The following is a 16,168-nucleotide window of genomic DNA, read 5'->3' as shown; positions in this document are numbered from 1 at the left end:
TCCTGATCTCCCAACCCCCCTCCCTTTTCCATGTAACCTCTCTCTCGCTCTCTCACCCCCTTTAACTCTCTCTCCCACACCTCCCTCGACATTTCCCATTCCCGTCCTGTTCCTCCTGTTGTCGTTCCTCCCCTTGTCGCCTCCGTCTTCTGCCCACTCTGCTTAACCCCCCCCCATCACAACACTCTCACCCCTCCGCCCCCATTCATTCCTTCCACCTCCTCACACCCCCACCCTCCTCCTCCTCCTCCTTTTCTTCCCCTCCGGCTCCAGACCCACTACTTCGGGCTGTGGTTCCAGGGGAAGGCCCAGGTTCCTGCCCAGCGCTGGGTGGAGCTGGAGAAGCCCCTGAAGAAGCAGCTGGACAAGTTTGGCAATGAGCTGCTGCTATTCTTCGGGGTCATGTTCTATGTACCCAACGTCTCCCGGCTCCAACAGGAAGCCACCAGGTAAAGAGATGGACAACACACCAAGGCAAAGGTCTGGTCACTAATCTTTCACACGTCACCGGGGAAGTCATGAATCCGAGAGCCTTATAATTCGCAGTACACCGTCCTAAACATTTCAAGGTATCGATAGATTCAATAGATTTAAATTGGCAATCCATAAGACCGTCTACTCCAACTCTCAGGATTCCATTGGAAACGGCAACTCTTTTATTCAACTCTGGTATGTTTGTTTTTTTTTGTTTTGTTTTGTTTTGGGTCAAAAATGCAGCTGTTTTTGCCCTGCTGCATTACAGACATTTCACTTTCAGTCTCGCTTAAATGGCATTCACTGATCCAAGCTGGAACGCTCACTCTCTGTGAAATAAAACACGCCTTGCCTCTTTGCGAATCTGAGACTGCAGCTTCTTGACAGCAAGTTTGCTCGCTGGTAAACTAGTGTTGGTGAGAATCTGCTTCACCACTGGTTGCCACAATGTTGTTAATGTGTGACGGTCAAGTCATAAGCACACACACACACACACACACACACACACACACAAGGGGGAGAGCACCAAAGGAAACTGACTGGAGGTGGCCTCTACGTACCTTAGTTCGTAACACATTATACAATCTATGGATGGCCTATTTATTTATTGACGGTCTTACTTTTTTCAGAATGAACCTGAGTATTTTCCCTCACTGGAGCTTTTCCAGATTAGTGGCCTTCTAAATTTAAATGTCCAACGATGCCAAAGCTATAAAGTGTCGCTGCAAAGGTTGTGGTCCCGGTCTTTGATTGGCTGCCGGGGATAATCTGCAGTCATAGCAGAAGTTCTGACGAACCACTTGTTTAAAGCAAGGGCAAGAGTGGGTCGTTGGTCAAAGTCAAACAGGCAAACTGCGCGATCAACATCGTACAGGACACCGGGGTATGGTGAAGGTTGTGTGTAAGCTTTTATAATCACCTGAGTTTGTGTGTGTGAAAATAGTAAGAGACGGAGAGAGAGAGAGAGAGAGAGAGAGAGAGAGAGAGAGAGAGAGAGAGAGAGAGAGACAGAGAGAGAGAGAGAGAGCTGTGAAAAGGACATCCAGGGGTCAGTGTGCAGACAAGACAGCAAAGTCTGCCATCTCAGATTCCTTCCTGTGCACGCACACACACACACACACACACACACACACACACACACACACACACACGGCTAGCAATGAGCTGGCGAATCTGCGGCCGTCGCTTGACTGGTTGTGGGAAAGGTCGTCTGCAGGTCACGTGCAGGTTTGACGGCAGAGTTAATGGTTTAGGTTTTGTGTGCGTATGTCGCCCCAGAGGTTCTAGAGAATTCCTTGGCTGCCGCTATTTACCTGTTGGTTATTTGTGTTGGTGAAATAACCATGCATCACTGACCAGCTGACCTTCACTCATTATTTGTGTGTGTGTGTGTGTATGTGTATGAGTGAGAGAGTGAATGCGATAGCGAGCAGCAGAAAGTGTGTGTGCAAGTTTATTAAACAATGGCCGGCCATTGGTCTTCTCACTTTGAGGGGTTGGTATTCCAGGAATCCCCTAAGGGTTTTTACCGTGTGTGTGTGTGTGTGTGTGTGTGTGTGTGTGTGTTTGTGTGTGTGTGTGTGTGGGGTTTGGGGTACTGGGTGGAGGGTCAGGTCAGGACCCTGGGGGAGGGGTTGGAGGTGGGGTGGGGTGTGTGTGCAACTTTTAAGAACAATGGTCCCCTCGTTTTCTCAATCTGTCTCTCTCTCTCTCTCTGTCTCTCTCTCTCTCTCTCTCTCTCTCTCTCTCTTTCTCTCTCTCTCTTTCTCTTTCTCGCCTCTCTTCCCCAAGTCTTCATGCTTTTTCCCCCTCTCATGTCTTCCCCGTCATATGCGCTCTCTCTCTCTTTCCTCCCTCTATCTCTCTCTTCTCTTTCTCTTTATGTTAGTGAGGAATGTTGGCACAGCCGTCCGCGTAGGAGGCAGAACACGCATTCCTCACAGCAGAAGTGCTGGGGGGGCAGGGGGAAGCGTCTGGCTTACAATGCTGTCTCACCCCTTCCCCTTCTGTCTCTGTCTCTCTGTCTCTGTCTCTCTGTCTCTCTGTCTCTCTGTCTCTCTGTCTCTCTCTCTCTCTCTCCCCCTCTCTCCCTCTCTCCCTCTCTCCACTTGCACACGTCCCCACAAGACCCCCGCCCCCCACAAAGAATTCACAGCCAGCTGCAGCCCTGTCAGAAGAGTCACAATACAGCACATTGTAATAGCACACACACACACACACACACACACACACACACACACACACACACACACTAAAACACACACTCACCCCAAGTCACCCACTGCCACTGAAAAACAGATCAGAATAGATATTATCGGACTTTAATGTTTCAAATGATGATTGTATTGTCATTACTTTTTATTAGCATTATTATTGTTATTAATGCAAAAAAACGGATGATTCAGCGCTACTCAAGTTTCCCAGCTGCAACTTAAGTTTTGATGTGTCATCGGTATCAACAGTAACATCAATATAAATGCACTTGTACAACTTCTCAAAGCTTTCAATTATACCCACTGCAATCAAATGCAAAAAAAAAGTCTAATTATAGGTTATCCCGACAGTATTGGCCGTAACAAGCTGATAATTATCTGCCCAGAAATTCGTGAGCCAAGAGTTGTTTTTGTTAGTTTGGTTTAGTTGTGGTGCCCGAGAAAACCTGCCAAGTCATCCCTCCAACCTCCTCCACAGTGCCACACCTCCACACCTGGTGCTTGGAACATGCGGGAGTAACCTGCGGGGACGTAGAACAACATTCAGGAAAACGTTTGGGCCTTCTCGTTTGCCGTTGTGTTTATGAAATACGTCGGTGTCAACACCAACAGCCAAATTGTATCAATTCACAGTACACACAATTCACACACACTGCAAAGAGGATCCACGTGCCAGGTCACTCGGCTGAAACGTTCATTCAACGTTCACTATCTACGGTCATTCATCACAGCAAAGAAAGAACCAGACACATAAAGACCTTGATAGACAGACGGACAAAAAAAGAAAAAAACATGAAATAACATACCGACAGTATGAAAGTAATGTGTGTGAGTTTTAGATTGCGGTCTGAGTGGCTTCTTTGAAGTTTCGTTTTAGACTGATGACTTTAGACTGATGTGTGATCTGATACTAGACCCCCCCCCCCCCCACCCCGCCCTCCCTCTCCATCCCTCCTCTCACCATTCAAGATTCAAGATTCAAGATTTTTATTTGTCACATACATATACATACTTCCATACATATATGCAGTGAAATGTAATGCAACGCACCCGGTGATAGCACACAATAAGTCCTAGGAAAAAGTACAAAAATAAAATAAAATAAAAAGTAGAAAATTCCTTTCTAATAGACCGACTAACTGACTCCTAAAACGTAATACAGTAAGTGGAATACTTATAGAATAAGATAAAAAATATATATTCTTGCATCCATCCATTCTTGCATCCCTCATTCCTCCGCTCTCTTCCCCCTCCCTCTATGCAGCTGTGAAAATTACCCTGAACGAGGTGTGCGTGTGTGTGTTTGGCGGGGGCTCATTCTACAGCTGTCTCACATTCCTATCTATCTATCTATCTATCTATCTATCTATCTATCTATCTATCTATCTATCTATCTATCTATCTATCTATCTATCTATCTATCTATCTATCTATCTATCTATCTATCTATCTATCTATCTATCTATCTATCTATCTATCTATCTATCTATCTATCTATCTATCTATCTACCTGCTTCCATTGGTTTCCTGAGAAAGTTCAGGTTTATCTCAGTACAGTTGAGGTGTGTCATGTACTTTGGTTCCTCAGTGGGGGTGGGGTGGGGGGTATTGGTGTTGACCAACCAACACCACCAAAGGGTCCCAGCGCCCCCATCAACACCCCCCACCCCAACCTTGGCTATAGCGGCTGTCGGTGCCGTGAACAGCCTTGAAATCCCAGCTTTGTTCAACTACTTATCACTCTCTCATAGTCACACATACACACACATACAGGCCCCCAAACATGCATTAACACACACACACACACACACACACACACACACACACACACACACACACACACACACACACACACACACGCACACACACACACTTGTGCACCTATTAATAGATGGATAGATGACCACACACACACACACACACACACACACACACACACGCGCACACACACACACGCTCAGACACACTGACCACACACACACCTTTGGTTCTGCCCCTTGCTGATTCGACTATTTTCAAAGCAAAATGCTCTGACCTCCTTCACAGTCCTTCTGGACCCATCTGGTGGTGACGGGGTGGTCAGGGTCACACCACCAGGGGCGGAGGCCGACATGCACACACACACACACACACACACACACACACACACACACACACACACACACACACACACACACACACACACACACACACACTTTTACAAACATGCTCAAAGAGTTGTTGTCCCAGTGCGTAGGACATCTGGTTGCATGTCTTGGCCCGGGGTTTGGACACGCGTGGGAGTATAAAGGCCTCTTTGTGTCAGGTATGCGGCACTGTGGCGCTGGTACGCACGGCCGCGGTTAATGTAGGCAGTAGGTCAGGGGAAAGGACTAGCTCACGTCTGCGGAAGCACGTCCACCTGTTTTTTCCCCAGCGTGATGTCAGGCCGACACGCTTTGCCAGGTGTGCAACGCCACACGCGGCCTTAAGGGGCTTGTATACGTCGTATCCTATGCGATGGAAACACTTTCATAGACCAAGCAAAGAGCGAAGCTCTCAAATAAATTGACTAAACTAAAATAGCATGCCGGCCACGCAATAAATACTCCAACAAATACACAAGAGAATATCCACAGAGACTGTGTTTAAACCAGTGGCACTGACCCTGCGAGGCTCCACATCGTAGCTCGCTAAACTCAAACCTCTGTGTGCACATACAGTACACACAAAACAGGCTCTTTAATGCGCTGCTGCCATGTCAGTAACTTGACACATTGCAGGCCGGAGTGCTTAGCCAGACAGTGTATAAAAACACTGGCGGTGAGAACTCCTCCATGGCGCATGTTCAGAGATTCTGTAAAAACTCTTTTGATGTTCACTCCCGTTTGCATAGTTTCATAGGCACCCTTTAAAAAAATATATATACAACAGTAATTAACCCCGGGCTCCATCTTCATTTCCCCACACCAGAAATGGAGGGAGAATGCTTGAGTTCAAAGTCCCTCGGCCCATTTGTAGCTTTTGCATCCCACCAGGCTCCGCCCCCTCCACTCAGACCGCAACAAGCTCCTCCCCTCTGGCACCGGCGGTGGTTGGGGTTGGCTAATTACAGGGTTGCCACGGGAACGTAATGGCGGCCCAGCCAACCAGTGTAATGACAGGGTGAAGGGAAGGAGGGCGAGGTCAGATTATAGGCCCGGAGCGGAGCAGGAACGGAGGAATGGAGCTCAAAAAAGAACGAGGGAGAGAGGGTAAGGGGTGGGGTCGGGGGAGCAGGAGAGCGAGAGAGGAAAGACGGAGGGGAGGGAAAATGCCAAAAATGAACCATGCACCGATACCAATACCAACTCCTTAGCCTTAAGCCTCGTTATGGACTACTCGTATTGGGACGATTCAATAGTCTAGAACATAATGTTTCGTGTATAATCCATTTTTGTGAATGACGTCTCATATTTTTTTATATTAAAGAAAAATCAAGTCACTTTTTTTCCAGATCGGACTGATTATTCACCGTCAACAATGCCATATTTTCAGACCGTTGTCGATACCTGTAACTGCAACGGTGCATCTTCAGCCCAAACGTAAAACCTAAAACAGTAGAACCATCAAGAACCAAGATGAGGATCGGCAGAGAGAGCGAGAGAGAGAGAGAGGGAGAGAGAGGGAGAGAGGGAGCGTGTTTTGGAAATGTCCGTTTTAGAAGAAGAGAAGGAAGACCGGGAGAGAAGAAAACGGGAAGAAACGTCTGGAACCAGTTGAATTGTGAATGAGTTGAGTGCCACCGCAAGCGCGTGCTGAAGCAGCCGTGCGCTCTCTGTAGATGTGAGTGACCAACGCACGCACAGCACAGCTCGCTAGTTTCCACGCCGAGGTTTGAGTGCCCGAAAGTGCTGGTTCACTCAGCGGCCTCCCTGGTCGCGGGGGTGTGTGTGTGCGTGTGCGTGCGTGTGCGTGTAAGTGCGTGCATGCATGCGGGTGTGTGTGTCAGAAAAGGTGTTTCACATCCCACATTTTAAAGACTCCCCCGGTGGTGACCATAGCGACAAACAGGAAACAGCATGTGAATTCTACACAGCTGAGCCTGGTCACTCCTGACAGCTCCCCCTACCTCCTCCCTCTCTCTCTCTCTTTCCCCCTCTCTCTCTCTTGCTCTCTCTCCCTCCGTGCTCCTGTGTGTGGCCTCGTGCGGCCAACGCCGGTCCTCAAAAGACAAACACCAAAATTGGACTCGGGCTAAAAGTGGACAAAGGGAGCTTGAAACCCCAAGTAACCGCTGCTATATTTCAGACACGTTTTGTTTTAGCGCGGGCCGCAATTTACGAAGGCCGGAGAGGGCCAAGTCTGAACGGTGTCATATCAAGTTACCCGTGACAAATCACTGCCCAAAACCACACTGAACCGAGCCACGGTTTACCTCACTTTAGTGGAACAATTGAGCAGCTCGACGCAGCCCCTTTTGTTTGGAACCTACCACCGTGTATAACCAACCCCTGTGTGACCTAAAGCCGCAGGTAGGCATTAAGGAAATATTTACAGAACTGTAAAATCATATTGTTTAGCTGTTCCTGGTATACATTAGGCATTCCTGGCGAGTCAGGAATGACTCACTGGTAATTCGACTGCTGGTGATTCACTGATTCCTGACATGGATTTGGAAACACTTCTTCTCCGGTATAAGTGTGTCTGGCATTGCTCTTTACCAATGCTGGCTTGACGCTGGCTTGACGCACGCAGTCGATTGCCCAACTCTGAGGCGCAGAGAAACATGGTTTTCTGGGAGGACTTATTTTGTTGCTTACAGTGCAGCACTTTTGAGCATGAGTGCAGTGTGTTGCACACAGTTTCTGACTTTACTTTTATTTACAGGATGTATGGAAGTCCTATCAAATGCCTTAGGAGTCCCCTAGGGCGGGGGATTTATTTATCTGCCTACAATTAACTGCCATAAGGTTGAACAACGCAACACATGCTGATGCTGACTAAAAGTCACATTTCACAACTAAAAACCTCACTATCGTTTGTGGCCTTAGTGACCTTTCTCTCTCTCTTTCTTTCTTTCTTTCTCTCTCCCTGAGTGGATGGGGGCGTGAGCGACTGGGGGAGTGGGTGACTTTCTTACTATTTTTTTATCTTCTTTATGTTTTCAATGTATTTTTGGTGATGGGTGTTGTTTTGGTGGGCGTGGCCGTTTGTGTTTGCGTGGTCCGCAGCGATGTCGGACCTCACCAGGTTGACACGGACGCGGTCAAGATCTCCACTGCTTCCCCGTGCTCCGTGGAGGAGTGTGCGCTGGCCGTGATGCAGGTTGTCGGTCCTGGCAGCGTTGTATCCGCAGCCAGGATGAGTAGTGCGGTTGTTATTTTTATAGATTACATTACATTACATTACATTTAGTCATTTAGCAGACGCTTTTATCCAAAGCGACTTACAAGGGAGAATAACATTCAAGCTACAATTCTTTCGAGAAGGTGAACGTGGTGGTGGAACGGGGCGTCGTAGTGAACGATGCGTCTTGTGTCGCCTCTCCCAACCGCAGCTGAAAGGGTGACATTTTCCAATGTTCCACCTTTTATAAGTGATGAGATTCTGATCAGGGAACGGTCAAGACGTGGAAAAATTGTCTCTACCATGAAAAGAAAGTCATCTGGATGCAAAGCACCTGAGCTGAATCATGTGGTGTCTCACAGGAGACAGGTTCAGATGATCCTCGATAAACAGAATGAGGATCTAAACGTGCGTTTTAGAATAAGAGTTGATGATTTTGACTACTATCTACACATAACATCTGAGACAACAAAATGCTTTGGCTGGGGTGAGGAGACCACCTGATAAGAGCCTGTCCAGGAAAAGCCTCTGTGTCTGGGGAGAAGAGTAAAGCACCAGCAGGGACAGCATCACTGACTTCATCTGAAGCTGCTTGATACTGAGATTGCTGTGGGTGGCAGTGCTGCAGGAGCACAGGGAGAGGCTGGTGGAGAGGTAGAAGGTGCAGGTGGGAAGGAGGGAGAAACGGAGGAGCTCCGGCAGCTACTGTGGCCAGAGCAGTGCTGACAGTCGGCAGTGAGGATGAGGAGAGTCCTCACTTGCCATACCTCACCTAAAGAGAAAGGAACAAAAGTAAGATCGGCTCAGAGGTGAGAAAAGTGACGATCGGAAGGAAAACAGGCAGAAAAAAGGACTGAAAAAAGTCTGACTCCAGTATGGAGGAGGAACCTGCAACCGGAAGACAAGAGAGACAAGAGATTTGTTGCCTCCGTCAGAACGGTTGTTTAACAGATCAGTAGATGTACAGATGAAAGAAGTCAGTACAAAAGATGAAACTAGAACTTAGCAACGGGGACGACGCAGACACAGCACGAAGCCTCAGTTTTCAGTCAGCTCTCCTGTCTCACTGTCCTCTGTCTCTCTGCTTATTTTACAATGCCTGGTTTCAGAGCGGGAACTCTAAACCTAAATAGAGCAAGAGACATCAGGAAAAGAGTATGTCTGTTCCAGACTTTTGGACTAAAGAGAATTGATGTCACTTTTATCCAAGAAACACACAGTGACGGTCTTAATGATACAGACTGGAAGAGCGAGTGGGGCGGGGAAGTGAATCTCAGCCACATGACCTCAACCAGTGGAGGGGTGGGAGTTTTATTCTCACAGTTTTACTCCTACTGTTGAACAAGTGTGTGAGGGCAGGAGGATGGTGGTCTGGGCCAAGTTTGAGTGTTTTAGTGTTGTTTTTATCAATGTGTACGCCCCCACTAAAAGCCTTGACAGAGTGCTGCTTTTAAATAAGTTAATGATTAATGATGATAAGAATAATGAATGAATTGCAATCGAGAGGAGTTTTTGTTTTTAGGAGGAGATTTTAACTGTACCGAAAATCACTGTTTAGACAGAAACCACATGGAACCTCACGCTGCATCCAGATGAGCCATGGCAGAGCTGAGGGAGGTGCCTGGGCTGGAAGATGTTTTGAAGAGAATGCACATTGACAAGAGACAATACACATGGGCACACACCAGGGACAATTTTATTTCCCTGGCAACACCAGACTGGTTTGATTGTGTTAAACATCATTTTAACACATTTGAAATGTGTATAATGATGCCTTTCGCTTTTACTGACCATTCCTTAGTCTTGTGTAATGTGTTAATCTTAAAAGTACGGCCCAAAAGTGCTTATTGGCATTTTAATACTACCCCGCTGAGTATAATTTTCTGGGTGTTTTTTAGAGTGTTTTTGGAATGAAGAAGCAGGATTTAACCTCTCTCAGACAATGGTGGGACTGTGAAAAAGTAGAGATTAAGCAACTCTGTCAGCAGTACACTCTCAATGCCACACGAGACGTAACCAGGTCTACGAAGGCATTGAGATAGTGGAACTGCAGGGTTTATGACCGTCCACGGGAGGTAGAGGACATATTAAGGTCCTCAAGTCTAAAATAGAGTAATGCGCTAGCGGACCTGCTTGGCACCGAAGTTCAGTGGGTGCTGGTCCGGTCACGTTTTGTGTTTCGAGAACTTAATGGACAAACCTTCCAAGTTCTTCTTCAGTTTGGAGAAGACAAAAGGACAAAGCAGACGTATCCACACTTTGCACTCTGCCAGTGGACAGGAGCTTAGGAATCCAAGAGAGATACCTGGCAGCGCTGTGCAGTTCTACACTGAGCTGTACAGCAGTGACTATGTGGAGGATGAGGAGTTGCTTAAGTCATTCTACAGCAACCTGCCCCAGGTCTCTAAGGAAACAACATGGAGGTGGAGGGGCCACTGGCTCCAGAGGAGATGTACATCGTGCTTCAGAGCATGGAGGGGAGAAAGCCCCAGGCATAGATAGGCTTTGTGCAGTTTGTTTTTTTTCTTTTTGGGAGGGATTAAACGAAGATCTTTTAAGTGTTTTTAATGAAAGCTTTAATGATATTGGTTCTACCTCTGAGCTGCAGCAGGGCGGTTTTAACCCTTTTACCATAAAAAGGCAACCTCCAAGACATAAAGAACTGGCAAACCGGTATCTCTGCTCTGCACGCACTACAAGCTTGTCTCCAAGGTTCTGGCAAACAGACTGAGGAAGGTAATGGCAGAGGTCATTGATCAGGACCAGACCTACTGCATGCCTGGTGGGTCCGTCCTAGACAATCTTTCATTGATTCAGGACACTTTGGATGTTTCTGGTTCATTGGATTTAGCTACTGGTCTTGTTCCCTTAGACCAGCAAAAGGCGTTTGATAGGGTTGAGCATCAATATTTATGGAAAACTTTAGAAAAGTTTGGTCTCAGGCCATCAAGGTTTTGTATCAGGGCATTGAGAGTGTACTGAAGATCAATGGGGGTCTGAGTCCGCCTTTTAATGTGCACAGGGGGCTCCGACAGGGTTGCTCATTATCTCGCATGTTGTATTCACTCTCATGTTACAAAACCCATGTTACAAAATATCCTAATGTTTTAGAAGGCCTGCTTTTACTAGATTTTAGCATGAAATATGTTTTATCGGCCTATGCTGAGAAATCATTGTCCTTACAAACAATAAAGAGGACATTTGTATAACTGGTAAAAATAGTAAAAGATTTTGAAACTATTTCAGCTGCAAAGGTTAACTGGGAGAAAGTTATGTGTTCGAAACTGGGAAGGAGTGACAGAAAAAGTAGAGGGGAGGTTGGGCAAGTGGAAGTGGCTACTACCCAAAATGTCTCATAGAGGAAGGGTTTTAATCATCCACAACTTGGTAGCCTCTGTACTGTGGCACAGGGTAGCCTGTCTGGGAAAATTCAATATCTAATGGTTCATATTTTGGGGGACAAACTCCACTGGATATCTCAGAATGTTTTATTTTTACCAAAAGAGGAAGGAGGACAGGGGCTGATCCGCTTGAACAGCAGGATTGAAACTTTTCGGCTGCAATTCATTCAGCTCTACCTCACTGGTACTAGTGATGTAGTGTGGAGGTGGCTAACAAGCAGCATTTTAGGAAGGATAGGAGGGCTTGGGCGCGATTTTAATCTGTTTTTCACAGATTTGAAGTCCTTTAAAATAGCCGTTTTACCTCCTTTTTATCAGAGTCTTTTGAAAACATGGTCTCTTTTTAAATGGGAAAGGTTGGAACCTGCATCTTCCCTGCACTGGTTACTGGAGGAGCCTCTGATCCAGGCCAGGTTTGACGTCAAGGATAAACCACGCACCAGGATTTTCCCAGAGACTGGTTTCCACGGGGAACATCACGCGATGCCATATAACGAATGCAGCAGGACCAGGACCTCAAGACACCCAGGCAGGAGCTCAGCTGCTAAACCTCTGATCCACACGCCAACACAAGGGACCTTCTAAACAGGTGGATAAAAAGACTTTCAGAGGAGGAGCTCGAGATACTGAGGGACTATGGCAACTGAGCAGAACTTCGCAAAAAAATGACCATTTTCCAGAACTTGGTCTTGGTCCTGTTTTAGATGGTTTTAAAGAGACAACAGGTGGTTTTAAAACGACAAAACAAATATTGTACGTGGTGATGGGTAAGGTACTTTACAAACACCGTGTCAAAGTCTTAAACAAAAATAACTCAAATAGAAGGCGGGACACAGTGTGGAGAGAGTACCTGGGCACAGAGAACAGCGTCATGCCCGTGTGGAGAGTCTTGTACAAGGCTTCTTTGAACAAGAGAGCAGGTGATCTCCAGTGGAGAATTAATACACGGCTCTCTCGTAGTCAACTCTTTTGTCAATGTTTTTAACCCAACTGTCCCAAAACAGTGTCCTTTCTGTGACTCGACAGAAAATACTCAAAAATGTATTTGTCGTTTTAAAATAATTGTTTGCGGCTTTTAGTGAGAAATGGTCCAGTGTTGCTTTTATTTATGGTGCAGGGTATAACAAAAACAACTGCGAAAAAAATGGCAGCGGCTGAATTTCTTACAGGGGTGAGCGAAGCAAGGGTGTAGAAAGATAACGGTGGAGAGCAAATCTGACCCGGGAGCAGCCGTCCTCTTTGTAACCCCAGTGAGGGCCCCCGTCTGGGTGGAACAGCCTGGATGAGTTCACACAGCAGTGGTGCTACTCCAATGTCATCTGTTCTATAGTCGAGGCAAATCTTTTCTTTAGCCCCATTTTTAAATAACACTGGTAATCATGTGCTCTTTGTCTATGTGTTTGTTGTTTTCTTTTGTTGTTTTTAATTTAATATTTTTTATGTTTTTAATTTTAATTTTTTGGTTGTTTCGGATGTCTAATTGTTTTTCATTAATGCATATGGTTGGAGATATCCTTTGAAAATATGTGAATAAATGTTTTTTAAACATCAAAAAATCTTCCATTCTTCCTCTCTTTCTTTCTCTCTCTCTCCCTCTCCCTCCACCCAGGTATCAGTATTACCTGCAGGTGAAGAAGGAGGTGTTGGATGGACGTCTCCACTGCACAGTCGAGCAGGGGATCAGACTAGCTGGCCTAGCGGTACAAGGTAACGATCAAAACACACACACACACACACACACACACACACACACACACACACACACACACACACACACACACACACACACACACACACACACACACACACACACACACACAAAACATAATGGAATAAGCAGAGAAAGGGAGAGATAGGACAAGAGAGAAGGAGCAAGAGGAAGAGAGTGCAAACGCACACATTCTCAGGTCATCTTGACTTCGCTACCTAATATGGCCACATAACGCTGGGGAGAGCCCGGTACACTTGAGTTTGTATGGCATCACATTCTTAACGCACACGCGCGCACGCACACACACACACACACACACACACACACACACACACACACACATTCTACCTCTGCGGTCTCGCCGTAGGTTGCTTGGTGTCTCCGGAGTGAACGTAAACAGTTAGCTTATCGTTAACGCCAAGGTTAGGCCGCAGGAAGGGCCTTATCGCCTGCTGGAAGGTTGGGATTCTCCTCAGCCCCTCCCCATGTCCGACAAGCAGTGGAGCAGCACTTAGGGATATACTTACGGCTCCTATCTCGGGGGCGGGAACACAGCGTATCACAGGGATGCTGCTTCGGTCGAACAAAATTAATTCCGTTCGAGATATGGATTTCCCAAGTAGTTTATTTTCATGTGGCATTAAAGTACAGGGAGTGTGACGTTAGCAAACTGATCATTCTATGTCAACAATGGAAATAGGAAAAATAAATTATATGTAATAATAAGTAATAAATAATAATAAATAATGAGTAATAAGAGCTCAATGGTGGCCATCTTGCCTTTGACTGAGCCTCTATGTATTGTCTGCCAAGTGTCCGTCAAAAAAGCCCTTAGGTCATAGGTCAATCCCAAGACTTTATTGTCCCCCGGGGTTGGAGGAAACAACAACACAGCTATCACACAGAAAACATAACAAACAAACAAATAAATAAATAAAACAGAAACAAACCCTTGATGAGCCCAATAAAGACAATAATGAACAGTGAGAAAGTAAGAAGACGGTGGGCGGTTAGAAATACCAAATTCTTGGGATCGCTTAAAATGCCACAAAGGTTAACAAAGACTATTAGGACTGATCAAATTTGAGTAAAAAAATAATAATACATGACAATAATACATAAAAAATACTTTTTTTTAAAATATATGTGTGTGTGTGTGTGTGTGTGTGTGTGTGTGTGTGTGTGTGTGTGTGTGTGTGTGTGTGTGTGTGTGTGTGTGTGTGTGTTTTCCTCCTCTCAGCTGACTTTGGAGACTTCACCCAGTTCATGTCTCAGGACTTCCTCAGAGAGTACGTGCTCTTCCCAGTGGTGAGTCTGAGATGTTCAGGGTTCTATTGTGTGCTTGTGTTGTTGTGTGTTACTGTTTCAATGTGTGTGTGTGTGTGTGTGTGTGTGTGTGTGTGTGTGTGTGTGTGTGTGTGTGTGTGTGTGTGTGCGCGCGGGCGTGCGTGTTTAGCCTAAAGACATTCTTGTCTCACCTGTGCACCTGTGCCTCCCTCTGCCCTTTTCTTTTACCTCCTATGGTGACAGAAGAACAGCGAGAATTATCTACAATGGCAGGATGAAAGGTGTTGCTTTCGTCTGAAATGTTGACTGTAGGCCTTCCGTTGTTCTTAGCTTTCTTTCCTCGGCCCCTGACATTTCTCCTCCTTGCCTATCTCCTCGCTCAGAACTGGCCCCACGGAGAAGAAGTTCTGGAGGAATGGACTCACAAAGTAGCCGAGGAGCACAAGAGTCACTGGTAGGCTGCTGCCATGGCTACCATGGCCTTATTTATGTAGCGCTTTACAAACAAAACCAAAAGTACTTTACATGATTCTAAAAGACAAGAATAAATGGCCGAAATAGAATAGCACATGCGGGGTGGTGCGGTTTAAGCAACCACACCTGTCTTGGGTCTAGTAAATTTGGCCCGGGACCAGGGGTGGCTGTACACCTGTTGTTTGTCAGAGCAGCCAATGAGCACAGGTTAAATCACCCATCCCCAAACGCCCACCGGAGGAGCCCTTGTCGTGACATTTAGTTTCCGTCTGCTCCGGGCTTGTTTTATCTTGCCCACTCTTGACAATAAACTGGTACGTTTCAACACCATCGCCTGTGTCTCTGTGTCACCAGACTCGGGTGGCGTGTGCCAGGCGGAATGGCCACAGCACATAACATACATATTGTATAAAGCATATATAAACAGGCCATCAAGCATACAGTCGGCAGGTCAGTCAGCAAAAATACAAGACTTAAAGGCGGATCAAATTCTCTCCATTTGGTGAGTGTGTGGAGTCCACACATCCATGGACGTTATGGTTGGGCACATCAAGGGCGTGCGAGCATTTTCTTGAATGTGTTTGTCAGTTTTTCCAAACACGTGTATTGTGTGTAGAAATGCCATTGAGGCCATGGAAAGAAAGTCAGGGATGGAGCAGGTCTTAAATGTTGATTTATTTTTTTCCTTTTAGTCGCATGCAGCCCGCTGAAGCAGAGCTGCTCTACATCAAGGAGGTGGAGAAACTGGACGGCTTCGGCCAGGAGAGCTTCGCTGCAAAGGTACAACCACGCTCCCAGTGCTTTGGACATGAACAGATATCCTACTTTTTATTACTTTAGAAAAGAAGACCCCTCGCACTTTCTTCTTGGGTTTAGACCAACCAGGAATCCTGAGCTCAAGCTGTTGGGCTGATTTATGATATATGATATATATGATATGATATATATATACCTTATTATTGCTTGAAATCGGTCACACCTTTAATGGAGATTTCCATCAAAGTTGGGTTTGGAAAGGTGGAGTGAACCTGGAGGACCAAATGCGTACTCATTGTGAACAGGCTTTTTAGACGGATTCTGTTTTTTCTTTTTTTTTTGTACCACAGGACAACTACACCAATGACATCTTCATCGGCGTGTCCTTCATTGGGGTGTTTGTCAAACACCGGAACGGACGATCCATCATGCTCCACAGGCAAGTCAACACCACCTCTTTATCCATCGCTCTTGACCTTCTTGACGATCCCTCCCTGTCTTGTAGTACCGAGGAGAAAATGTCTGTTTTTAGGATGGGAATGTAA

The 16,168-nt window shown here is 46.2% G+C and overlaps 1 protein-coding gene across 5 annotated transcripts in view; it reads left to right on the top strand.

Moving 5' to 3' along the window:
* Window positions 1-16,168, top strand: part of LOC307227455 (tyrosine-protein phosphatase non-receptor type 14-like) — a 45,223-nt gene that overhangs the window by 14,553 nt on the left and 14,502 nt on the right. For 4 of the 5 annotated variants that reach the window (XM_079996776.1, XM_079996773.1, XM_079996774.1 and 1 more), the window contains 6 exons: window positions 274-449; window positions 13,005-13,102; window positions 14,347-14,414; window positions 14,777-14,847; window positions 15,560-15,647; window positions 15,974-16,062. In XM_079996776.1, the coding sequence (XP_079852902.1) occupies window positions 274-449; window positions 13,005-13,102; window positions 14,347-14,414; window positions 14,777-14,847; window positions 15,560-15,647; window positions 15,974-16,062 (590 nt within the window). Of the gene's footprint in view, window positions 1-273; window positions 450-11,860; window positions 11,985-13,004; window positions 13,103-14,346; window positions 14,415-14,776; window positions 14,848-15,559; window positions 15,648-15,973; window positions 16,063-16,168 lie in introns of those variants that run through there. The other variant, XM_079996777.1, reaches the window with a different exon arrangement.

This window comes from Zeus faber (assembly GCF_960531495.2).
Source record: "Zeus faber genome assembly, chromosome: 2".
Classification (NCBI taxonomy): domain Eukaryota; kingdom Metazoa; phylum Chordata; class Actinopteri; order Zeiformes; family Zeidae; genus Zeus; species Zeus faber.
Note: the sequence above shows the minus strand (reverse complement) of the source record. Positions and strands in the feature narration are given on the sequence as shown.